The following is a 27,681-nucleotide window of genomic DNA, read 5'->3' on the forward strand; positions in this document are numbered from 1 at the left end:
AAAGTTATATCGAGTTCAGACTTATTTATGATGAATAGAATCAAGAACATGAAGCTTTGATCACAATGTAGTTTCAGAAGAAAACCCCTCTTTATTTCTATTAGTTTCTCTGGTGGTTTCTTTCTCGGTGACTTTTAGCACAGTGATGTATGTAACAACTTAAATTGGCAATAAAAGCCCTTTCAAAAGTGTTGTAAATATATATATATATATATATATATATATATGAGAGTCAAATAATTGGTCAAAGTAATCAGAGGTTTTTTAGATTTAAAATTGATTAATAATCGTGATTAATAATATTTAACTTGAGATAATTGGACCGATGTCAGTGGAAATGATATATGACAAAGATTTAAGTACTTAGAGGGATATATACGTGCAAAATTATAGTTTTCGCAAAGTTCAAAAACTTGAAGGGATACATATGGGCTTTGAGACTGATCCGATAGTTCAATCCACAGCCCAACATTAATGCTTTAACATTAATTGTATGTGAAAATAAAATGAGTAAACTATATATGTGTGTGTGTGTGTGTGTGTGTGTGTGTGTGTGTGTGTGTGTGTGTGTGTGTGTGTACATTGGTGCCAATTCAATAGTCTCGTTCTCGAAATCCTTTTTATATCGGAGGAGATCCCATTAAACATATTCTCTATGATCCATTTTTCTGTAATTTTTCACAAAATAGAAAAAAATCACATATTAAGAAAGAAGTCTCATACACTCATCTCTTGTTTGTTTCTGTATTCAAAATCACAAAAAATATCGATTTTTCGATGATTTCTATTTGCCGACATAATTGAAAGCATTGTAAGATAAAATCATTAATACCATAATCTCTTTTCTCTCTCTCTCTCTCTCTCTCTCTCTCTCTCTCTCTCTCTCTCCGTTCAAAGTAACGAGCATAAATCTCTTAACATAAATCTCTTAGGGCTAATTACATATTATCTATGTAATTAGTTATTTTTAGTATTTCTATCTCTATATTTTTAAAGTTATATTGAGATATATATACTTAAGTGAAACATTTAACCTCATTATTTCAGTAAAATCCTGATTTTTAATCTTTTAAAATTATCTTTTTAATCATATATAAGGATCTCAATAATTTACTTTCATAAGCATAGGGATCATAATATAACTTTTGAATATATAGAGATTAAGATGTTAAATGTAACTAATTACAAAGGATAATCTATAATTAGCCCTCTATGTTGTTCAAACCCATAGTCAATTACGATGATCAACATTATATTCCTTTTCTTGATAAAAATAAAAACGAAGAAGGACATATGACAACGCTTATTTCAACGCGTATCGAGGCTTGGTATTAATTTTAGCCCTTATCTTTGTTATTTACATAATCAATCACTATATCGTTTAAAAAATGAATAATGCTTATGCATAAAAAGCATTAAAATGAGATGAGGGAGCACTAAAAAAATTACATAAAGAGTAAACAAATGACTGAGGATTTTATTTTTATTCAGGAGATTTAAAAATCAGAGTCCAACACAAAGTTCTCGTTGTGTTATATAGTTAATTAACAGTCCATATAGGAATCTACTTTCGCTGGATGCATCTTCTTGAAACATAAATTGATTTTAATTGGAAGCTAAAGATATGATCTTTGATTTCGATACTTACTCTTAATCTAATATCACAATCAGGTTCTAAATAATAGAGTTGTGGGCTAAATCAACACTCAAATGCATCTACAGATCACTTCATCCTTGTCTTTAGCTGTATGTGTTAGGTTGATGCATGACATGCACTTTGGAGTTCCTCCAAAGAGGAATCCAAACAACTCCTGCATGACCCGCACTTTGGAGCTCTTCCTATTACCTTGGGTTTAACATAGGGTTAGTTCTTCCGTAAAGAAGCGATCGATAACACGATTCGAGATTAATTATAAGATCATCGAGTTATTTTCACTTAAACACAAATATTCTTGAATATCCAATCACATAAGCTATGAATAATATATATATATATATCTATTCTCTTATATTCTTTAAGAACTTTCTAAAAGCTCAGAAATACTGAAAGTATTCATTACATCTTATTTTTCTTTCATATAAAAATGAGTCCTTATTTTTATATTTGACATGTTTGAGCAAACTAAACTAATGGAAGCTTTTCCAAAACAAAAAAAGAACTACTAAAATCGTCGAGTAGCATATCTTAGAAAGTTGCATCAGTCTAATTGCTTGTAGTTTTGGGAACACAAACAACAAATGAGGAGTCAATGGTCACTACATCTGCTACTTAATTACTACTGCATGGAGATTCCACAGCGGCATCGTCATAAGACCGCGACAGATGGGAGCATGAGACTGTTTCCGCCTTGCTTTCTTTGTAATCTTACAGTACTCCTTTACCGAAAGCAATTGATGACTCAACGACTGGTTTGTCCGCTTCAATCTGCTCGTTTCTAGATCAACTCCTTGCACCAGGCGACGTGGGTCATCCGCCTGACTTGGTCCTACAGGATCTCGAGGCAATGCCATGTGACATTTGTGTCGAGAAGTCAAGCAGTGCGCATCGAACCTTCCCCATCCGAGAACTGTTCTCTAGTCTATCCAGGATCAGTCCTTGAAAGAGAGAGAGAGAGTGCGACATGATATCCACCGGCAAGCGTTTCTTTTGCTTGCTAAGTTCTCCTTTGCGCTTCTTTTCTTTGCTTTTACTATTACTATGTTTGCATGCAAATAGTAAGTGAGAAGAAGAATGTACTAATAAACTCATCGAGTTCAATTATTTCAACAGCCTATATCGAAACCTACCCTTGTTTTGTCAATAAGAATCTATCCAAACATGTATAGTTGATTGTAGTATTTGAGACTTCGTTGCTAATTATATTATCTTCCATCAATGATTTTGCTTTTAACTCATATGATTAGGACCATATAATCGTAATATACTGCGCAGTTTCACCTCTGGCTCAGAGAGACATGATTGGGTTGACATCAACATAAAACAGATCGATAGCTGTGATTTGAGCATGGATTCTTCGAAGTATTATGCAAAACAATGCATCAAAAGAATAAGGTGGACAAAGTATTATGGCAACATATAACCAATAGAAAAATGAAAGGATAAGGCAATGAATGGTTTTAAGGTGCACTTAATTCTTAATGGAAGAGTCAACTCCTTCAATGGTTACAACCAAACACTCGAGTGTATTTGAAAGTAGCTCATACTAATCGAAGCAGGATTTCTTCATCAAACATACTATGCAGTTGGTGGTGATTAATATTGCAAAGATAGAACTACATTATCTTAGTTGTTGGAGACAATACAACTAAAACCATCATATCAGATTACAGTCATGCTATACAGATGTAGTGATAAATTTGATAATGATGATATAATTATCTTAATTGTTGGAAATGATACAAAATTAAAGCATAATAGTGTGAAAGAAATGTGTGCTTGAGAAAATAAATGTTGGAATATGCAACTTGAATCTAGAGAAATTAATTATATATGACTTCTTCCTTATTCTGCCACAATAATCAGTTCCTAGAACAACAATGTCCTTTGAGACTTTCCTTACTGATCAGCTTAATTTCTATTTCCTTTCCCCACAGTTCAGATGTCTCCATTATGTATGCCTTGTGTTGATCCACATTGTACTCACATCTTGGTGTCTGGATAGGAAGAAGGGATCCAAACAACATAGTCCTATCAGATTGAGAGGCAATGTGATATGTGGAACTGAGCATCATCATCATTACTGCAACATGTAATGCAGTCGATGCTATAATAATTAGCCTTGTTAATTTAAATAAAAAGTGATTCAAGAAATTAAGCCTAACTTATAGTAATCATCAACGATAGAAGGTGAGAAATTTTGTGATTAGATTTAGGCCTCAAGAATGCATTGAAGTTCTGAACATTTGCTCAAGAAATGTTTTAGAAACTCTATGACTTTGACTTTGACTTTGACATGAAGAAAATAAATTTGATAAACCTTTTTATGTTGTTATTTTTTTAATGGAATTTACCGACAAAAAACCTTTAAAATATTAGGAGTGAAAGCAGAATTTTATAGAAGAAGAAAGTAAGTATTGACCCCTAATATTGGAGGTGTCTACTAAATGAACTTTCTAAAAGGAGTAAATTAACATGAACAAATCATGAATAGTGTTTGTGTTTGTTGCTTTTAGAAGTACAGAAAATGTAAACAATGTGATGTCTACAGCAAGTAGATGTGATAAGGAAAGGCATATGGTCAAACATCATGTTACGATACAGTGGAGAAGGTCTATCGATTATCACATCTGAATCAAGCCTCCATGGATGGGGGTTCCAAGTTCCATGAACTTTAATGAAGCTCTTCACTGTTTTATAGGGTCCACAATTCATGTCAAGACAAAGCTCACATTAATGGCTTCCATAAATTAACCCTCAGAGGAAGCAACACTTTGAAATCACGACAACATCAACGTGTTTCTGAGTTTGACTAGTTCGTCACGGTGCAAAGACAATGAGATGATGGGACGACTACAACTACACACTGAATGCTACTGCATCAAATGAAGCCGAAACAATTGCGAGGGCTCAACCTGTTGTGCTCCTTCTGCGAAGCTTCTGTGCTGTTAGAATGGCGCCCGCGCATGAGCCCATCCGAAGGCGTCGTGTCCCAGTTGCCCGCCGACCTCGTCGTGTGCCATATGTGGCGGCAAGTTGTAGATGGGAAGCGCCGAGGGATCGGGCAGTCCGCCTGGTCCTGAGGCTCCGGGCATTAGCGGCGCCAGTCCACCAGGGAGGTGCTCCGGGATGCCGCCACCACCGCCCGGGATTTCGTCTCCTTCCTCGAGTGGCAGCCTCTCGTAGGTAGCGTTGGCAAACGTGGATGCTATGACCATCACCGGCCCCGCGGCGATCAGGGACCCCACGACGCTGCCGCCCACCACCTGACCCTGCCCTCCGGCCAGGTAAACCGTCAGCCCGGTGTTCCCCGGCGGGGAAGGGCCCGGGAGGAAGGTGCCGGTGAGCGACAGGATCTCGAACCGGCCATGGAGGGCGACGACGGCGCCCGGCGCAGAAGGCTGGCGGAGGGCGACGTTGGCTACCGTACCGGCGCAGCTGAGCACGCAGACGCCGCGCTGCCTGCGGCGCGCGAACTGCGCGATGGATTCCGCGATGTCGGAGCCGCCCGCGACCTCCATGACGTGGCTGCGGAGGGCGTTAGGGCTGTCGCGGGTGACGAACACAGGCGGCTTGGGCTTGTTCTTGGACCCCGGAGGGCGGCCGCGGGGGCGGCGGGTGCTGACGACGATTGCTCCCTCCCTCGGCTCGCGGTCGTTATCGTTGTCCTCGTCGTTGCCTCCTCCGCCACTGCCGGCGGCATCGGGTTCTTTCAATTCCATCTCCTGGTTGTGATTCTCGTGATCGGAGGGTCCGACCTCCCCTCCTGAAAGGCCCAGCTGCCCTTCCCACCACCGGTTAGCCGCCAGCTTGTCAGTCTCTTCCCTTGTCTGCTCGCTTCTTCTCCTGCAGAGCTTTGTCCAGCCTTTTCCTTCGCTTGTAATAACTGCTACGGGCTCCCAATAGATCTTACATCAATCTAAACATGTGTGGTTGACCGAGACAGAAAAAGATACACGAGCGACATGAAGGATCAAGATCTGAACACGCTCAAATATCCATGTTCTCTTCCGGGTACAGAATAGAGAAGGTAGACAGTACATGCTTTAAGTGGGGAAGCAGGAAGGAAAGAGGGGGATAGAATACAACCACATCATGGAGAGATAAGAGCTGAGAAATGTGCCTTTACTTGGGTCTTTTTTCTCTTGGGAGGGAAGCTATTAATATAATCTTGTCCTTAGCTCTTGTTTTTCTTGGGAGGGAAGCTATTAATACAATATTGTTCATAGTCTTTGTTCAAACCAAGGAATGCAAGTGGGCATGCCCTAAGACCAGAAGAAAGACTTGGTGTGGTGAGAGCACAAGATAAGTTTTGTTTCTGTGCTCAATATTTTATGGTGAGGGCACTGATTGGTCTGATGTTGCTGTTGTGGGGTTGGTGATGAATGGTTAGGTGATGCTTGGGAGTAGCTATTGAGGGAGAACTGCATGGGATGAGAGAGAGAGAGAGAGAGAGAGAGAGAGAGAGGTTTTGTTTCTGTGTTTAATACTATAAGGTGGAAGCAGTGATTAGTTTGCCGTTGGTGTTGAGGGGTTGGTGCTTCAATGGTTGGTAATGCTTTGGAATTGCTATTTAGTGAGTGAGAAAGAGAGAAAGAAAGAGTTGGAAATTAGGGTTGCCTTTGCTGTAGGACAGTATGACACACAGAGGGCAGGTGGGGAGCACACACCAGAGAGAGAGAGAGAGAGAGAGAGAGAGAGAGAGAGAGAGAGAGAGAGAGTGCTTTCCTAATATATTCCTATGCTGCTTCTAACCAAGCACAGAACACCTTTTTGGCTCCCCTAAGCAGGAACAACATTAATCAAACTGCATCAAAATAATTCTATATCAGTCTCATAATTTCTCTTCTTAGGTTAACTCCCTTTGCATGGTTTTTTTCTATTACACACATCCACAGCACTGCTGGACTTGTAGTTTCGACAATTCAAATGTGAACTTGAGATCAGTCTCCTTTTCACTTTGGTTTTGACATCTAACCAGAAACAAATGAAACTTTCACTTCCAACAAATCAGATAACCTTCCTGAAGCTGGAAATAAATACAAACTATGACATACATTGATGCTACATCTGTAATTGACCCCATTGATTTAATGATGGTCAAAGTAGCTCATTCTCTGAAAATATAGATGGAGATCCTGATCCCATGACCACACAAATCCTTCCTTGTATCATCCATCACCTTTCTCTGTTATATATAGTAACCTTCTCACTCAACACTCATCTTCTTCCAAACCTTGACATCCTTTGAAAAGCACTGAGATCACTACACATAAAGATCTTCAAATATCCCACAGGCAAAACTCATCATTGAATTCCATTTATTCACATCTACTAATGTTTGGGTTAGAATGATATCTATCAAACTCCTCCAAAACTAGCATGTGCTAACCTTTATGAGAATCATGCAAAGAAATCCCAGTAATGTCACAGAAAGAAGAGAGAAAAAGGAGTATGTCATATAACCAACCCTACATGATGGAAGTCCCTGTTATCATGGTTTCATACTTCAGACTATTGACCTGACAACTGAGCCCTACACATGAACCATTAGAATATGACCATTACCACCAACTTGCCAACTTTACCTGTATTAATTAAACCAAAAGTCTGCCCTACAGCTACAGCAGCCTACAAGCAATTCCAGTCATTAGTGTCCAATAACAAAGAAGATGAGCGGCTTTGAACTGCAAACCAAAATTTCACTTATGAATGGATCTTATGACTTACCAACTCTGGAGAAGATTAAGCTTCCTCAACAAACCACATAATCTATGGCATGAAACCAAGCAAAGGCTTTCATGAAAAATCAAATTGACACCTCCCCCAACCAATGAGATTCTCTCGTGCTATGTTGTTCGATTCACAGTCGCACTGTTCCAGAAATAAAATAGTCAGAACCCTAGTTTTCTAGTATGTATACGAGTGGCACGGCTTTCATGAAATGGATAACCTAAGCTTTGTCAAACTTGATTGATGGTTGGTCGCGCGTGAGCTTCCAAAACCAAACAAAACCAAAAGAAAAGTCAGGTAAGCAGCACACGCAGGGGGTGAATGTGAGCCAAAAGATGATCTAAAGAAAAAGTGATTGGGAGGGGGATTCAAATCCTTGTTTTAGATGCATCTTTTCCACATGGAGAAACACCAATCCTCAACCCGAAGACCGGATCAAAGATTCAGATCTATGGCAGATAAGTCAAATGAGAGTTTGGCGAAGCCACATGAGAGGAGGGAGGAGGGAGGAGGGAGGTGAAGGAGAAGTGAAAGGGTCTGTCTTGTTCAAGCAACAGTTTGCCAATCCATTATAGGGTTGGATGCCATCGTCACAACTCCAACATTCATATACAAATAATCCCACCGAAAATAATATCTATATATTTTTATATCTAAAATAATATCTGATGGTAGCATATCAAACCCACTTACTAAAGGTTAAAAGGCTCGAGTCGCATCCAAAGATATTTTATGATCAAAAGATCAAAACTTGTCTTCATCAATTACCCTTTCCAGAAAGAAAGAAAAAAAATTAATTTATATTCTTTTGCAATTGTTCTCCCAATTTCATCCTATTTGAGTTTATAAAAGATTAGGAGATTAAAATCACATCCAGCAAATCTGGAATGGAGGAAAGATATCGACTAGCTTAACATGTCAAAACTGCTATCAAACTGCTTGATAACAAGCTCACCCCTCCTTGGTGTTTTGCAAGTGTAATAATACCACAGATTCAGTCCAGAGTAAATGACTCAAAAATTAGTTGTAACAAGCATCTAAATGATTTTTTGCAAATTCTTCACTGCCAAATAACTGCAAAACTACTTATTTGCAAGTCAAAACTTAAACTGAGAATACAAAAATTCTGTGAATAATCGGTTGCAACTTCGTATTCATAATTTCATCGAGTTCCTTTATTATGTGACAATTAAGAAGCATAAACAGTTGATTGTAATTACAGCAAACAATAAGCACCATTCATAAAAAGTATGCATGTCTGAGCAAACTGGCCAACAGCACCTTAGATCCTATACAGTGACATCTCTGCAGGTTAGACATTACACAAAGCACTATAATGCTGCAAGCACCCCAACATGGAACAACAAGCATGATCTTAAGAAGCTAAAGATCTAATGGAGAACTCAGGCTGCTACTTGGTCAAGTAATATATGAGTAGGAAGAGTGCCACAAAGGATGCCACAAGGGTGGCCATTCTGCGATTTGATTTCGTCTCGAAAACCTAATGTGAAAAGCCCCAATAAGCTCAGCCATGTAGTTAGAAGGGTTACTGTAAATAATGAATTCAAATATATTTACCATCTTGAAGCGATCCATTGTTCCAGAAAGGATTCCCCTTGACGAGTCCATATCATTGCCCTGAAACCAAAAATAATAAATATTGATGGAAATTGACCATGATATAGAGATCTAATAATAAGAGACGTGGAGGTTGACAGGGAGGAGAGGAGCAAGGAAAAAATTAATGTAAAGAACTACATACCATGCGGTCCAACATTCGGTTGTGGCCTTCAACCTCTTCATGTATGTCACCTGTCAACTGTAAAAGAGCATCGAATGATACTCTAAGTTGTACCAACAATTAAGCAGGCATCAAGAGAGACTATCCAGCATACTTTGAGGACACACGAGCTAAGAAAATTGAATTTCAAACACCAAGGAGAAGAATTTTGATATGACTGATCAGGTACAGATGAATTTTTAGCCGTGTCAAAAAGCAAATTCACATGAAATACAGGGAAGACTGGAAACCGAGAAAAAGAATTTTCCTGACAAGAAGAAAGCATCAGGTTGTACAAATTATCCAGAAAACTGACAAACTACCTAACAAATTTGGCCACCAAAGATGAGCTATTTCTACTATTCTAGAATAGTTTCTTCATCAAAGATTTCTGAAAGAATGCTTCAAATAATCCATAATCCAACAAACAAAGCATGTAAAGTTCTTCATTTCATGATCAAAAGCCCAATTTGCATGATGCAACTAAATGGATGATTGATATTCACTGTTCTATTTGGCACTGTTTGTTATCGAAAGATTGTTCATCCAGCCTAAGAGATCAAAGCAAATATATACATACATATGTACATATATATACATACATACATACATACATACATACATACATATGTACATACATACATAAATACATATGTACATATATAAATACATATGTACATATATAAATACATATGTACATATATATACATACATATATACATATGTACATATATACATATGTACATATATATATATACATATATATATATATATATATATATATGTATATGTACATATGTATATGTACATATATATATATATATATATATTTATATATACATACATATGTACATATATATATATATATATACATATGTATATATATATAATCAAAACCATCACCCACTAGTGACAGCACCCACTAGTGACAGCTAATATTCCCATTTTTAGTTGTGTGCTTGTTTGCTATTCTTCCAGTTCCTGTTATGCGACAACCGCAGTCAAGCTAAGCCACATCAAAATTTATCAATCAGTCTTGTCCTCCATTAATCGGTGGGAAGGAAACCAAACCTTTAGGAGTTCCCCGCCATCACTTCACCTCAATGTAACAGCAACCCATCTGACATCTATTGATGTAAAACAGATTGAGTAGCATCATACCTAGCATATGCTAAATTCTACTGGGATAAAGCATGATAATAGATTTATATGTATATCCATATACATCCTTATAATGGAAGAGAGGATAGGATGGTCCATGTTGTTTCCCAATGTCCTTGGGACTCTACACTCCCATATATCCCTCTCATTTTCAAGCTCCTAGCATGTGTGAGAACTAGCAAATTAAAATGAATTCCCAATTTACTCATCACAGGTTTGTCAAAGAATCAGAGAGAACTGAAATGTTGCAGTCATTTGTCATTTTATAGTTACCCTCTTCAGAATGTTGACTCTGTCTTGCAGCCCTTCAATGGCTAGATCATTGTCATGCTCATGAATTTCATGAGAAGAGTATGCTGAAGCTCGAATCCCACCTTCTTCAATGCCATCAAAAAGAGCAGCTCTATTGCTGCGATGGTCCCTGTAGTAAGTAAAATATCATTATAGGTAGATATAACATCATTGTGCAGAAAACATTGCTACTTCAGTATCTAAGTAAAGCTTAATGCCTTTCAAGTTGAATGCCTGAAGTTTATTCATTTGTTCTTCACTCATCAATTACTCTACACAGATTGTCAGCATTACCCATCAACATGCATGTACTGGTTTCCAACTACCTTACAACACCCAACACAAGAAGTAACATCTTACAGAAGATCTTTTTCAATGATTAGCAGAATAATAAATGACTATTACTCATAAGAGAATATGTGACACGAATGGCGATTAAGATATATCAGGATATTAATGCAAAAATGAAAGTGACCCTGAAAGAATACTCCCTCAAACAGTGTCAACCATGAAACCTCAACATTTCATAATTCTTTAACATGTTATCAACTCAGTGAATTACAAGCATAACAACATGGGAAAGGAATGCTAAAATCAAATAGCTTCTACTTTTAGAACAAAAAATCCTCATTTTCAGGATTATGCTTTTTATTTGAAACCATACTCTCTTGCCTCTTTCACTTAATATTATATAGACAAAAGGCATCCAGCAGAAGCAGCTCCTTGCATATTAAATGCAGATAATACATGGTCTATGAGATATGTGGAGCTAGGAAAAGGTAATTTAAGGTAAAACATTAACCCTAGATGTTGAAATAATGAGATGGGAATGAAGAAATCTCGCAGGTACCTCTATAAGATTTCATATCTTTCCTAGTTTACAAGATTTCCTTCTAGTCCAAAGAGCCAACAACAAGGACTCATCTTTCTATATTTTTGTTAAAACAAGGCTCCCAAATACTAGTTATAAGATGTTAAAGCATACCCATAATGGCATTTACAATGGACCTAAGGTAACTCGGATCAGCCACATTCTTGAAATAAATAGAAAAGATAAGCACATCCACCAGCATGCTACATGGTCACAATTTCTAATATGTTAATTACCAATTCAACAAATTTGCCACTAAAAGTTTAACACAAGTAAACAAATCATATAGGAGAGAAAGAGGGCAAAGGATGGGTCAAATGCTCATAGTCTTACCTCTCCATGCAAAAGGGCTACCTACATTTTCTGATCTCATATCCTCCATGATGCATTACGGAAACCTTACAAGGGATCATCCATAAAAATAGACCAAATATGATCACCTCATTTTTTCTTGCACACACTAGATATCATGCGGGGCCAAAGGCACCTTCAACTACCATTTTTCTATGTCTAGTCAACCTCATAGCACCGTCAGATAAAACTTAAATATTCAATTAATTATAAAGGCGACAGAGATGGCTTTGCAATGGCAAACAACTACTAAGAGACTTTGTCTACTTGTGAAGGGTAACATTCACAAGGCAAAGCGACAGCAACAAAGGGAAAGCACGTTATTTAGTTGCCAACCCTAGGAATCCAACAGACCTCTCCGTTGACAGCCTAAATTACAGAGCCCACCAACAGACCTCTCAATTCCAAATCTTAATTTGATAATGTAATGGACAAAGAGTGAAGTTAATAAGATGATCATTGGAAATCTTATATTCATATAATTCATATTTTGTTTGATCTAGATCTCTAGCATTGAAAAATCATCAAAATATCTACCTATAATAACGGAAGAACACTTGCACGGGAAACAGTAAAAGGGCAAAAAGAAAGGTTCGATATGAGGATAGAGCTAACTATCATTCAGGAATCCTAACCCAATAGCTGTGACATTAGTAGAACAAAAGTATGCACAGTGGAAAGATAAGTAGTAAAATAAACATCGTTCATTTTTGCATAATAAAAACGACAACAAAAATAAAATGTTTCAGTCAATAATTTCCACAGAAAGAAGAAGATCGGAACTGACCTCCTCGAATTCATGGCTGCTTCAGAAAAAAAAAACTGGAAATTTCTACTTCCGCTGCCTTTTCCTCGCAATTCTTTTCCTTGCCCGATGCAACGTTTTTGTTAGTGGAGCACGTAATATCAAATCCAGACAGAGATCCAAACAAACCAAAAGAAATAGATCGGAAAAGGAGTCTAATCTCAGAACAAAACGGAAAAATATTAACAGAATCACGGAGATCCAATCAATTTCAACCCAACAATCCCAGCAAAGCGAGAAATTTTTCGGATCTCCAGCAACCCAAGGAAACCGTAGATCGATTCCTCAATCCGATAGATCAATCGATTCATCATGATAACAAGAACTGTAACCGAGAGAACAACCTCACTCCGATCTCGCAGCCAAATTCGTCGGCAGGATTCCTTCACGAGTGGCTTCGGGTCGAAGGAGAGGAGTCTTTTCGACGGTTCCCAGCTAAGCATTATTGCGGTCATTCGGCCCCATAGGGATAGAAATCCTACCGTCCACAGGGTCCTGCGCGGATCCGAATGATGAATCATGCCTCTGCACGAATCGTGAAGCGAGATCGTTTGTCCGTATCGATCGACCGACAACTGTGTCATATTCGGATCTTATTCGAATGTGGATCCAAGCCCGAATTCGGGCACCTCTGGATACGGATCTAAATGAGGAGGATACTACTTGGGCTTATTTTGTTTAAATATAAATAATATACTGAGATATACTTTAAATAAATGTTGTTGATCTTTTGGTGTTGTTGCTGATAATTTCCCGATGAATGATCAAACCAATAGAATTTATATTGTATATATGTATTTTGAAAATACAAAATGATGATATTCCAAACGAAAAGTGAATAGAAAATTTTGAATTGTATTGATGAATAATAATCTTTATGATATAATTAAGAAAACTGGCACGATTAGATTAAGTTTCGATCGAAAGCTTATTTCATAAACTTAACCCAACTAAAAGATATGATTATTAGTTTAAGAATATGATTGAACCAACATTTCTTCTATTTCTATCACTATTGACAGTGTAAAGTTTCTTCCATTTCCATCAGATTTCTTACATTTTCTAGGGTTCGATTAGGTATATCTCCTCTTCTGCTAATAAATTTCGATCATTGTTTTGGTATGTCTCCATTTTTTTTTGTAAACAATCTTCTGGAGTTATTTTGTATTGATATTTAGTGATGAGGGTAATAATGGCGATAAGACTCGGATTGACGTCAGCTATCCCAGATGACGTCACGCGCCTCTGTTAACCTGACAGCACCTGGTCAACACGGATCGGAATGCCGATCAAGACACATTAATATCCTGTGCGAGCCCGATCCTTCATGCCACACCAATCGGTGTCAGATGCTACCAGGAGTATGATCCTACCCCCTGCAAGCGGGCACATCAGGCAACGGTAACCTCCCCTATAAATATTCTCGCGTTCATCAGAGGAAGAGGAGGAGAAAAGAAAAAAAAAAGACAAAAAACTCCTATGACCATCAACTAACTTGACCGTCGGAGGGGTCAGGGCGAGCTCTCCCGACCCGACCTGTGTGCAAGTGCGAAGACAGAGGCCTCCCACTAAATGCCTAGGCGAGAAGCCCCCTCCCGGAGGAAATGGTGACCCCTTCACGATCGGACCACCGCAGTCGGTCTTCTGCAGTCTCAAGGGTCGTCCCAGGAAGATCCCGAACCAAGTCGCATCGACCCCAAGGCCACGGCTTAAAGTTGTTTACACCAACATTTAGTATACCGAACTTTGTGAAATATTTTGAGCATTATTTTGTATAAAAGAAATATTGGGCTATGAATTGATTATATTAAGGGCTATAGTTAAGAACCATTTGAACATGGACATATTGATTCTTGTAAAATAATTTTTCAAGGATACTGTATGTTGTTAACAGCTATAAAATAGTGACTATGAATTACTTGATAAAAATAATTTGATCAATTATAACTATTAACTTCTATCTATTTTTTAAAATTTTAGAGAATTTTTATTTTTTTTTCTAAATTTTTAAGTATTTGAAGAGCGTGTAATTTTTTCATTTTCTTCTTATTTTTTAGTTTCATAGAATTAAGATAGATTCATGTAATATTTTCTAGCATTTGACCTTCTAAAATATAAGTTTTGATATACAATACATTATTTTTTTGGGTACAGACTAAAATTAATTTATCGTATATTAGGATTGATCCAAATTATTTAAAAATTTCATAAAAGCTTTTTTGAACTAGACCCATATGGACATATGTCATTGTTTTTCTAATTAAGAGAATTTCTTTTTATTTTTTTCAACATATGAAACAGTATGTCATTTTTTTATTTATTTTTCATGTTTTTTTCTATTTGTGAATTAAGATAGATAGATCCATGCAAAGTTTTCTAATATTTGACCTTCTAGATAGGTGGACAACCTATGGTAAAAAATTTGTACAGAAAATATGTCCTTGTGTATGATACATTATTTTTATGTGAGACCAAAAATAATATATCGCATACACATTTCATGAAAATTTTGAATTAGACCCAGATGGACATATGTCATTGTTTCATTAATTAATCGATTTTTTTTAATTGTTTTTATCATTTGAAAAGTGTGTTGTCATTTTCATATTTTTCTCCTTGTGTTTTTTATTTGCACTTAATTAAGATGGATCCATATAATGTTTTTTTGATACTTGACCTTTTAAATAGGTGGACAACCTATAATAAAAAAAATTATGAAGAAAATATATGGTACATGATATTATACTATTTTTGGGGTTAGACCAAAAACAATGTATCGCATGGTTGGTCCACATCATTCGAAAATTTTATGAAAGCTTTAAATTGGTCTAAGATATGGAAATATGGAATTATTTATCTAAACAAATTTTTTTATTTTTTTTAATATCTGAACAGTGTGCAATTTTTTCTATTTTCTCCTGGTCTTTTCTATTTCCACTGAATTAATATGTATCCATACAATGTTTTCTATTTCCATATTTTATTTAAAATTTTCATCATCTGAACAATAATCATGTCACCAACTGCTTATTAATTTAGAAAAATTTTCATTAAATTATCAACTCTAATACCTTTTGGCTTTAACCATGAATTAATCATGTCATCCAGCATTTATTATATACATATAAATTCAAAATCCAATTGCAAGAATATTGACACAAGGCATGTTTTGTTTACAGTCATTTATAATTAGTTTCATTTAAATTATAATTATTAATTAATTTATTTTATTTTTAGCAATTAAGTCATTTCGATGACGAAGAGATGTCAAAAATCTCTTCTTGGTTTTTGGGCAAAACGAATCATTTTTGTCACATTCTTAGCACATCTTTCAAATATAATCAGAAAAATTAGTCTTATTATCATGAAAGTAATATCATTTGAATATTATAAAAAATATTTTATTTAGTCATTTCCTAATTATGCTTGATATAGTCGTATCTCATGGATTAATATAAGTAATTATAGGACAATAGTTTGAAAACGATAAGTTTTCGTTGAATTGAGTCGAACTATCATTTTCGGTGACAGATATATCTCTTCTTCTTAATCTATTAAATACTATAGAAATCGTTGATCTAAAGGCATTTGGATCTTTTGAATATTTCATAAGAAAGTTTTTTTTTATATGAAGGGTCAATCCATAGGGATTTAGAAAGATGGATGATAGCATTACATGCATATGAAGGTGAGAAATTAGTGATAGATTTTTATCAGATGTATTTGCATGTATATTATTTTATCAAAATAACTATACATTATAGTGGTTATTAATATCAACCATTGACAATCTTAAAATTTTGAATAAGTGGTTATAGTTCATTCATTTATTTTTAAAAGAATTCTAATAATAGGATAGAACGTAGATATTCAAGTGAAACGAATATCTAGTCAGCTATTTAAAAGGTTGCCTACCTACTTGTATTACAAGTAAGTTACATAGGCGTATATAGTTTATAAATTACTATAGTTTTTGATATAGGTGATTTTGTGAGCACATCCCATGCTTTAAGTCATCAACTGAAGTAGAATCTTCAAGATTATAAAAACAATCTATTCTCACATTATATTAAATAATAAATAATAAAATGATATAAAAAATATCATCTGATAAAGTATGTTATCCCAAAATCAGATTTATAATTGTAAGATTGTCTACAACAAGCAGATAGCCACAATATCCAAAGTAAGTGCATAATAATTTTTATAAGAAAAGAAAGTGGATGCCTAAATTGAATTATTTTTATCTTGAAAAGTGAAGTCGATGAAGCGACATTAATCTTAATCTTATGTTAGTTAGTCATTGTCCTGAGTTACATATAATTTTTACTTATATCTTGATTGTCTGTAATAAGTGTTCCATTTGTTTGCTAATTATATTGTAATAGATTTTAACAATATGGTACATGGAGATACAATAGATACATATGCTAATGTTCTTAATTCCGAAGGCTTGGGTGTCATTATAATCTTATGTATCGTAGATAGTAATATATTCAAAAAATCAAGGTACATATGCATTCAAGATTTTCAACAATTTTCTTATTTAATATAGGATTTTTAGAAATCCTATACTATTGAAATTAGTGATATTATTTTAGAAATATTTTAAAGTATATGATCGTCAATTATTCAGACAAAACAACAAGAGGGCCAATTAAATATATTTTTATGTCATTACATAATAAGAAATTAGAACATTGGTACTTTTTGGTTGTTAATGTACCTAACAAAATTTAGGAGTATTACAGTTCAATATACAATTTAGAAAATAAAATACAAAGAATTAGAAGATAGTGATGGTTTAACAGATTCTTTTTAATTATTTTTATTTTGATAAATAAATTTAATAAATTATATTTTCAATGTTATAGTTCATCGAAGAATATGAGTGATACCAATATAGAATTATTGCATCCTCGAATTGCCCCAGTCATCAAATCATAAGGATGGATTTACCAAAATATATAATATTCGAAGCAAATTGTATCATAAGTTATCAATTTTGAAGATTCTAAATTTTCATAAATATTTTATTATTGATTAATTATATAATTAATAACCTTTGTATATTCTAGAAAGATTGTGCGAGCATTTATTTTTTTTTGGATATTATGTTTACACATTCTCAAGTTAAAGATGAAGGCATATCGTCTACAAATTGCAAGTGCTACTTTGTATGAAAGACTTTTGTGATCTCTAAAATTATACAAATCACCTTTTAAATGGTTATGACTGATCCAAAATTATACATATAAATCTTTTTTTTTTTGGAGAATATGGTTCCCTGAAATTTTGTATGCTACTTTGTACTAAATTGTGATAACAGAATATTTTTTAAGACATTACATAGCATTTCTCTAATAGGTATCTCTATGTGTATGACAAAATGTTGTTGAAAAACAAAGCATTTCTTTAATATATGATACATTATGTTTAGGATCAATTCAAAAACAATATATTGCATATGAGGACTAGTAAAAATGAATTTAGATCTTATGAATTATTGAAATGGCACTAAGATAGACTTGTATAACATGTTTTCTATTTTAGATAAAATTTTCAATAATTTTTTGAATTATTCACCATCAGAACAATGTGTCATAGTCTAATTTTCTTCAATTTTTTTTATTTCTACTGAAAAGCTACGGTACTTGCAATATTTTTTTGATATTTGAGCTATTAAATATATCAGATAACCATGACAAAAATTGATGTAATACACTATTTTTAAGGTCAATTCAAAAATAATATATTTCATTAAGGTCAATTCAAAAACAATATTTAGGAGTATTACAGTTCAATATACAATTTAGAAAATAAAATACAAAGAATTAGAAGATAGTGATGGTTTAACAGATTATTTTTAATTATTTTTATTTTGATAAATATATTTAATAAATTATATTTTCAATGTTATAGTTCATCGAAGAATATGAGTGATACCAATATAGAATTATTGCATCCTCGAATTGCCCCAGTCATCAAATCATAAGGATGGATTTACCAAAATATATAATATTCGAAGCAAATTGTATCATAAGTTATCAATTTTGAAGATTCTAAATTTTCATAAATATTTTATTATTGATTAATTATATAATTAATAACCTTTGTATATTCTAGAAAGATTGTGCGAGCATTTATTTTTTTTTGGATATTATGTTTACACATTCTCAAGTTAAAGATGAAGGCATATCGTCTACAAATTGCAAGTGCTACTTTGTATGAAAGACTTTTGTGATCTCTAAAATTATACAAATCACCTTTTAAATGGTTATGACTGATCCAAAATTATACATATAAATCTTTTTTTTTTTGGAGAATATGGTTCCCTGAAATTTTGTATGCTACTTTGTACTAAATTGTGATAACAGAATATTTTTTAAGACATTACATAGCATTTCTCTAATAGGTATCTCTATGTGTATGACAAAATGTTGTTGAAAAACAAAGCATTTCTTTAATATATGATACATTATGTTTAGGATCAATTCAAAAACAATATATTGCATATGAGGACTAGTAAAAATGAATTTAGATCTTATGAATTATTGAAATGGCACTAAGATAGACTTGTATAACATGTTTTCTATTTTAGATAAAATTTTCAATAATTTTTTGAATTATTCACCATCAGAACAATGTGTCATAGTCTAATTTTCTTCAATTTTTTTTATTTCTACTGAAAAGCTACGGTACTTGCAATATTTTTTTGATATTTGAGCTATTAAATATATCAGATAACCATGACAAAAATTGATGTAATACACTATTTTTAAGGTCAATTCAAAAATAATATATTGCATTAAGGTCAATTAAAAAACAATATATTGCATCCTAGGACTGTTTCAAATCATTGACATTTCATGAAAGCTTTGGAATGACACTAAGATTGACTTTGATAAATTTTTTATTTTATTTTATTTATTTACTCAGCATATGCACAGTGTGTCATTTTGTATTTTCTCTAAGTTTTTTCATTTGCATCAAAAAATGATGCATACATGTAATATTTTTTTAACATTTGAGCTTCTAAATATGTCAAAAAATATATAAAAAATTGATTAAAAAATATTTCCTAATATACGATACACTAATTTAAAAATAATATATCGTATATTAGGATTGATTCAAATCATCTGAAGTTTTTATAAAAGCTTTTTGATTATCCCATATGAACATATGTCACTGTTTTGCTACTTTAGAAATTTTTTTGATTATTTTTAAATTACTCAGAATATGCATAGTGTGCTACTTTTCAATTTTATTCAAGTTTTGTTTTCCATTTCCACTGAAAAATTGTGAATACATGCAATGTTTGTTGATATTTGAGCTTTTAAATATGTAAAAAAATCATGAAAAAAACTTGGTTTAAAATTATTTTCTAATATGTGATATAATTTTTTGGCGTTAATTCAAAAAATAGTATATCGTATATTAGGACTAATCCAAATTGTTTGAAATTTAATGAAAACTTTAGATTTATCCCATATGAACATATGCAAATTTAGAGAATTAACGCCATTTAGAGAATTTTTCAATAATTTTCTGAATTACTCAGCATTTGCAAAGTGTGCCATTTTCCTTTTTTTCCATTTGCAACAAAAAATCATGGATACATGCAATGTTTTTTAATATTTGAGCATCTATATAAGTCAGAAAAATCATGAAAAAAAATTTCTAATATACAATATATTATTTTTAAGGTTAATTTAAAAATAGTGTATCACATACCAAGACTAGCTCAAATCATCTGAATTTTTTTATGAAATCTTTGGATTTATCACAGTTGGACATATGTCATTATTTTACTATTTTAGAGAATTTTTGATATTTTTAAATTATTCAACCTACTTTCTAATTTTCTCAAAGTTTTTTATATTTCCATTGAAATATCATGGACATATGCAATATATTTTAACATTCCAACTTCTGCCACAAGTTGTGTTAAAAATTTGGGTTTGAAAATATTTTTCTAATATGTGGTATACTATTTTTGGGATTAATTCAAAAAATAATATATCGCGACTAAGCCAAGTCATCTAAAATTTTCATGAAAGCATTGGATTTGTCCCATATGGACATATGTCACTATTTTGCTATTTTAAATTTTTTTGAATTACTCAGCATTGCATAGTATGTCATTTTCTAATTTTATTCTTTTTTTTTTTCATTCACACTAAAAAATAATGGATACATGTAATTTTTTGATATTTGAGCTTCTAAATATGTCTAAAACTATAACAAAAACTTAGTCCAAAAAATATTTTTTAGTTTATCACATGTAAAGACTAGTCTAAATCATTTGAAATTTTCATGAAGACTTTGGATTTCCCATATGGACATATGTCAATGTTATACTATTTTAGATTTTTTTTCTATTTTTTTTTAAAATTACTCAGCATATGCTTAATGTGTTATCTTTTAATTTTATTTGATTTTTTTTCCATTTTCATTAAAAAAAAATCATGGATACATGCAATGTTTTTTTTATATTTGAGCTTCTAAATATATTTAAAAATCATTAAAAAAATTAGTCCATAAAAATATTTCCTAATATGCGATATATTATTTTTGGGATCAATTAAGAAAACAGTGTATTGCATAAAACGAATTATCCAAATCATCTAAAATTTTCATAAAAGTTTTATATTTGTCCCATATGGACATATGCCACAGCGTGCCACTATAATGTTTTTTAGCATTTAAGGTTCTGAATATATCAAAAAAATCATGAAAAACACTTGGTCTAAAAAAAATTCCTAATATGCGATGTACTGTTTTTGGAATAAATTCAAATCATATAAAATTTTCATGAAAGTTTTGGATTTATTTGAGATGGACATATGTGATTATTATTATTTTTTTAGAGAATTTTTATCTTTTTTAATTGTTCAGCATCTACATAGTGTGTAATTTTCTAATTTTCTCCATGTTTTTTCTAGTTTCACCAAAAAATCATGGATACTTTTTTTTTTTTACATTTAAACTTCTAAAAATATCAAAAAATGATGAAAAAATTTGATTCACAAAAATATTTCATAATATGTGATACACTATTTTGGGATTAACTCAAAATGTAGTGTATGGCATATGGTGCAAATCATCTAAAATTTTCATGGAAACTTTGAATTTGTCCTTGATGAACACATATTACTGTTATTCTATTTTAGAGAATTATTTTGATTTTTTTTTTGAATTACTCACCATTTGCACATTATGTCAATTTCTAATTTTCTCAAAGATTTTTCCATTTCCATTGACATATCAGGGACACATGCAAAATATTTTTGACATTTAATCTTCTAAATACATTCACAAGCTATGATAAAAATTTGGGATTAAAAAAAATATTTTATAATATATGATACATTGTTTTAGGTCAATTCAAAAATAATTTATCATATCCCAAGACTAGTTCAAATCATCTAATTTTTTTATAAAAGCTTTGGATTTGTCTTAGATGGACATATGCATCTTTTTTTATTTTAAAATGTTTTTGATATTTTTTAAAATTATTCATCATATACACATTTCTCCAAGTATTTTTTTATTTCCATCGAAATATCATGGATGCATGCAATTTTTTTTTTAATATGAGATTTTAAATTAGTCCAAAACATTTGGTAAAAATTTGGTCCCCAAAACTTAATCTCAATTTTTTTTTTCAACATGTAAAACAGAGCATGTATTGTAAAATAGAGAATCTACTAAAACTTATACTTGCTATAGAATTTTCTTCAATTTTGGACAACCAAATAATTAGAAGATATTAAGACATATCACATTACAATTGTATAAGCCACTGAAATTAAATTTCAGTAAGCTGGTTTAAAATGCAACTCAATTGATATTCACTAGAATATCAATGCCCTCAGGCTCATGATATAGGTAAAAATTTATATAATCGATGATTATATCTAAATTATTGGCATCTTAAATATTTATTCTTTTTCTTATCAGTATGTGTCAATTCAAATTTTACTTTTTTTTCTACTGCCAGCATATAATATGCTTCTCAAAGGTAATAAGATATAATCAAATTCTCGTTGTATTTAATGCTATTTGCTTGTTGTAGGATATATTTTATCATTTGTAGATTTTCTTGTAGATGTTAGGTCTATAATAATCTTCACAAAATGAATATGGATTACCATTCTTGTATCCAATAGTAGATATAGTATGAGAACATAGAATTTTCAAAATATCAAAATGCCAACATGAACAATTTCTTTTCTCCAAATCCACTATAACTATCTTAGAGGATGTCTACACTTCTAATTCAATAAGTATGAGAAATCCTTCGCCTTGGTAAGTTGATCCTCAATGATAATTGTCAGTGTTGATTTTTAATTATTAAATTTTTACAATCTTCTTTCTAGTTATTTCAATCATAAAGATAATAGATAAGTCACGAATATTCTTAAGTAATGAATTTATAATTTTTGATGTATTTGTGGTGAGTATTAAGTAACAACGGATAAAAAAAAAAAAAAGCATAAGCTCATTTCTCCTTAATTTTATATATCCAAGTGGGTCATTTTTTATAAGCAGAACTGATGCGGGATGAACCGGAAGCCGGACTACGGTGTCCAACTGCGCGCTAACCCAGACACCACAAAGGGTGTTGATCGATTAAGACAATAGGACGATGGCTATGAAAGTCGAAATCTGCTAAGGAGTGTGTAACAACTCACCTGCCGAATCAACTAGTCTCGAACTATACAATAATCATAATATAGTCATGAAAATATTTTTTCTACAGTTGAAAGAATACCATGATTGGGCATCAGCTTAGTTTCTTGATCGCCACAGAATTTGGGGTAGTTCTGTGTAATCTTTTGCTATCTGTTGATTGGATCTCGTGCTCCAATGTTGTCTTCTTCGGAATAGTTAGTCCTTTATTCGATTAGGCACATCCAATTTCAAATGTTGGAACTCGTTGAAGTTTACCATTAGCTTGTAGGAACAACAAGTCCAAGCAAGGTTTTGATTGGCCACAGTTACAAACCTTGGGTGCGTTATCTGTGGGTTAATGCTGGATGGCGGCTTCTTCGGCACAAGGATTTGCTTTACTACGCTACAAACCCAAAAGATGGTTCCACATCTTAATAATATTTCATGGTAGTATTTTGTGGCTTTATCTCAGTAGAATTTTAATGGAGTCTCTGATGAGATACGTCGTGGAAATTTTAAGAAGGCTTTAAAACTACAAAATGTCCGCAAAAGATATGACGTCAGAAAACACGTCATAAGGATTTAAAACTATGATTAACTTTAGGCAGAAAAAGTCTTTTAACTCAAATGTCCGCTTCCATGCAGTATCATCTTTTCTTGCACGAGTCACAAGTGCAATGGCCCCATGGTGAAGGTTTAACTGCTGCAGAGTTATGTTTGCTTGATGTTCCTTCCTGGTCTGTATCACAAACCCTAAACACAGTGAGATACAGAACTGCTGTCTGATCAATACTTTAAACTACTTATCACATGGGAGGTATATAACATCTGCGTCTGCTCAAAAACCACAAACTTACTGAATTTAACATGAGAACATGAGATGACAAAAAGCACCGAGTCGCAATATATTGTTTGTGATCGAACAGGAAGTGCATAAACCAATAACACGAGCTTAAATTACCAATCTCATCTAAAATAACATGTTTAACAACTAAATTCCAGGTACAAAATTACGTTCTTGCAGCAGCTTCAATGAGGTAATTCTGTTGCAAGGACGTATGATCTTCATCATAAGACCACTGCTGTTTTGGCTGCAACCAGCTTCATCTAGACTGTCTTTGTCTTGGGAGCCGCCTTCCTCTTGGACTGCCGCTTTGGAATTGAGTTCTTCATGCCTAGGAAGAAGAGCAGTGCACCGAAAAGAGCCAAATTCTGCAGCGTAAATGTAATTTCAATGCATGAGTGGTTTGCTCCATCTGATAAAGTTGATGGAAAATGTATGAGAACCAAACCAACCTGTGTGAACTTGAAAAATAGTTCCACAAATTCGGGCTTTTGGATATCGTAGTTGTAGAAGTCGAACACGATGGGTGTCACCACTGCCAAATGAAGAAGCTTCACAAAAGAAAGATATAGCTTTCAGCATCATCATCTTAACAGAAGTTACTGGTTTAAATTATGCAGTATTGTTGCTAAGTCGGTAAACAAATTACTACTGAGTAAGTTTATGTAAAACTTTGTCTAGTAAAATCATGGTACTTAAGAATTACAGACCAGAAGATATGCTCCAAAGGAACTGCTGAAGATAAATAGAAGGCCTCCGAGCCCTTTAAGAACTATGGTAGCTGCAATCACATGTTTCATCTGAAAGTAATAGCAAAAAGTAAAATTTTCTTGAATATTGATTAAATTTGGACCAGCTGTTATAAACTGAAATAGAGCAAGGAAAAAGAGTGTCCTTACTTCAACTTCAGGGACTTTTACCCCCAGATGCAAGGTAACATGATTCACAAAAGTGTCATATTTTGGTGCAACAACTTTTGCTGCTGGCCCACCATCAACTCCAAATTCGATAATCCTGAAAACAGAACTTAAATATCAGCACAAACCATCACTCAGCTCCCTGGTAACTCATTGGCAAAGTCACCTAGGAAGATTCAGGGTTGTAAGTCTATTTTTGCATATATTCTGCATCGGGACCAATCAGCTAAACATGAATCATCCCACTGCTTCACCAATTTCACCAAACTAGAAAGAATTAGCCACTTAAGCTCAGGCATTAGAGTTTACAACATTAAGTATATAATTCCAATTTAGAATAGGGACGTGGAAGCAATTTAATAGCTTCATGACCACTGAAACCAAAAGGTTACAACAATTTCATTCATAAAAATCTGCCTACGGTAAGACAATTTTGCACCCCAAAGTTCACTAAGGTATCACATGTATATAGAATGTAATTTATATTCAAAACACCTTAACTAGATTTCCATGTCAATATATAATACATGACCACAAACTTATGATAATCAAAACAAAGATACATCCCTATCTTAAAACTCACATCCTTTGAGAGGAACTGACATCAATCTTCAGAAAGGCTTCTTAATTTCTATGATCTCACAAGCTTACAGCTTTATGACACTATTTTGAGCATCAAGAAAACAACATCACTATTTGAGGATGCATGTATATTAAAAATTAATATTTTTGAGGATGCATGTATATTTGAGGATGCATGTATATTTGAGGATGCATGTATATTAAAACATCACTATTTGAGGATGCATGTATATTAAAAAAACATCCTTAGAGCTTCTGAGGATGCATGTGTATTAAAAATTAATATTTGATTGTTCGATATCTTAATATCAGAACATACGATTTGACAAGCCCGGAACTATTTCTCAAACAATATGTCAACAATATGTCCAGCAGGACAAATCAAATAAATTAAACCAGAAATTCATTTCTGTCTTCCTCAAATCAATTCCAATAGTTGATTGAAGGATGATTATGAGGAAGAGATGATCATTATGTCGACCAACTTTTGAGCTTAGCAGACTTTATTGGTTGTGTTTGCCTTCGATGTGTGCTTAATCATTATCATTTTCAACAAACAGTTGTAAAAGAATCAACAATTGAGTTAGATGCGGATAACAGTAACTATAAAAACTTGAAATTTTAAACTATGAGACAACATGAAAGTCAAATATGAGCAAATATAGCTGTTTAATAGAAAGATGGTACTTTCAAGGAAGAAAGAAAATATAGATAAGGTCGGAGGGCAAGACAAAAGAATTATGGGAAGGGATGGATGCTATATAACCCCACTTGCTTTTCTGGCATGTGTGATATACATGACAAAATTTAAGTTTTATTCAAACTGTAATATCAATGGATGTTCCTTATTCATTTCATGAAGACAAACAAAAAAATCAATTTACTGGACCATTCAGGCCTAACTTCATCCAAGTTGGTCAGAAATTAGTATTTCTTTGTTTAGTTGCTTAGAATCAGAACAGTTCATGACGGTAATCAACAGGAAAATCCTACACCAATTCACAACAAACGTACATATACATAACATACTTCTGAAACTTACAAAGATGCCTAACATTATGTTCAGACATTGGATCAGCTACAATTGCAATAATTGATTTATCCAAACACATATGTATCCTTCAAATGCATCAAAAAAATCAGATTTGTTGGATGTTTCCAAGTAAGATGTTTGGCATCCACCAGGCACACAGCAGATATTGCAAGTAGCTCTGTAAGGAGGTACAGATCTCAAAAGTTTGTGATCCATCTGTCATCATGCAATTTGTAATGGCCCAAAGGAGAAGGGTGACAATGGTTCACATAACCATCTGCCCCCATTTCACCATGAGCAAAATAATTGACACCAGGTACAGTCAGATCCACTGAAAGACCACACTCATATATGCCAAACAGGACCAGAAAAGCCACGATAATGGATCTAGTCAAATTATGCTAATCATATCAACCTCAATGCACAAAATTCCTTATTGACCAGCAAAGTATCACATGATAAGTATCAAAATTTTGCCATGTACATCATGGAACAGGGTTTTCAGCAAAATAACAAGCGGATGCAATACTTCGAATAGCACCACAATTCTATCCCAAAAATGGGAACAACTTGATTTCAAGAACAATAACAGCAAGATCCAACAAACACCCATAAGCTTCTACAATAAAAGCTGGACAACGAAAGATAACCAACACGAGATATTCTCGGGAAAAAAAACCATTTTTACAGAAGAAAACACCTATTCAAAGCATAATCTATAAAACTGAGGCTGGGGCCAAACCCTAGCTCGGTGAAGACGACCACAAGCAAGAAAAATGGGCAGATCTGAAGAGAAAGAGGGTAGAGAACAAGAATGAAGCTTACTCCTGGTAAGCGGAAAGAAGGAACACGGAGGCGAAGAGGACCCTTCCGGCGAACGAGACAAACCCCATCGCACTCTCCTCCCCAACTCCACCAACGAAAGCCTCTACAGGAGAGAAGACGAGATCTGCCGCTCGCTCTCTCTATTTAAAGC

The 27,681-nt window shown here is 33.5% G+C and overlaps 3 protein-coding genes across 4 annotated transcripts; all 3 read right to left on the reverse strand.

The window, feature by feature from the left end:
* Positions 1-4,311: 4,311 nt before the first annotated feature.
* On the reverse strand, positions 4,312-5,570 carry LOC135605380 (AT-hook motif nuclear-localized protein 19-like). Its single transcript, XM_065095405.1, has one exon. It carries the CDS (start codon positions 5,377-5,379, stop codon positions 4,606-4,608), a length of 774 nt encoding a protein of 257 aa, XP_064951477.1. The 5' UTR covers positions 5,380-5,570; the 3' UTR covers positions 4,312-4,605.
* Positions 5,571-8,541: 2,971 nt separating this feature from the next.
* LOC135605381 (bet1-like SNARE 1-1) lies at positions 8,542-13,131 on the reverse strand. 2 transcript variants are annotated; one of them, XM_065095406.1, is made up of 6 exons: positions 12,994-13,131; positions 12,632-12,704; positions 10,605-10,752; positions 9,153-9,209; positions 8,969-9,028; positions 8,542-8,891 (listed from the first exon to the last, which is right to left on the reverse strand). In XM_065095406.1, the coding sequence occupies exons 2-6, from the start codon at positions 12,643-12,645 to the stop codon at positions 8,802-8,804; spliced, it is 369 nt and encodes a 122-aa protein (XP_064951478.1). In that variant the 5' UTR covers positions 12,646-12,704; positions 12,994-13,131; the 3' UTR covers positions 8,542-8,801. The 2 variants fall into 2 exon arrangements, with proteins under 2 accessions (XP_064951478.1, XP_064951479.1); XM_065095407.1 differs by having other exon boundaries at positions 12,632-12,710; positions 12,994-13,126.
* An 11,079-nt stretch (positions 13,132-24,210) lies between these two features.
* Positions 24,211-27,677, reverse strand: LOC103971646 (uncharacterized). Its single transcript, XM_009385717.3, has 5 exons — positions 27,531-27,677; positions 25,073-25,187; positions 24,884-24,973; positions 24,626-24,724; positions 24,211-24,541 (listed from the first exon to the last, which is right to left on the reverse strand). Exons 1-5 carry the CDS (start codon positions 27,596-27,598, stop codon positions 24,437-24,439), a joined length of 477 nt encoding a protein of 158 aa, XP_009383992.1. The 5' UTR covers positions 27,599-27,677; the 3' UTR covers positions 24,211-24,436.
* Positions 27,678-27,681: the final 4 nt, after the last annotated feature.

This window comes from Musa acuminata, chromosome BXJ2-2 (assembly GCF_036884655.1).
Source record: "Musa acuminata AAA Group cultivar baxijiao chromosome BXJ2-2, Cavendish_Baxijiao_AAA, whole genome shotgun sequence".
Lineage (NCBI taxonomy): Eukaryota > Viridiplantae > Streptophyta > Magnoliopsida > Zingiberales > Musaceae > Musa > Musa acuminata.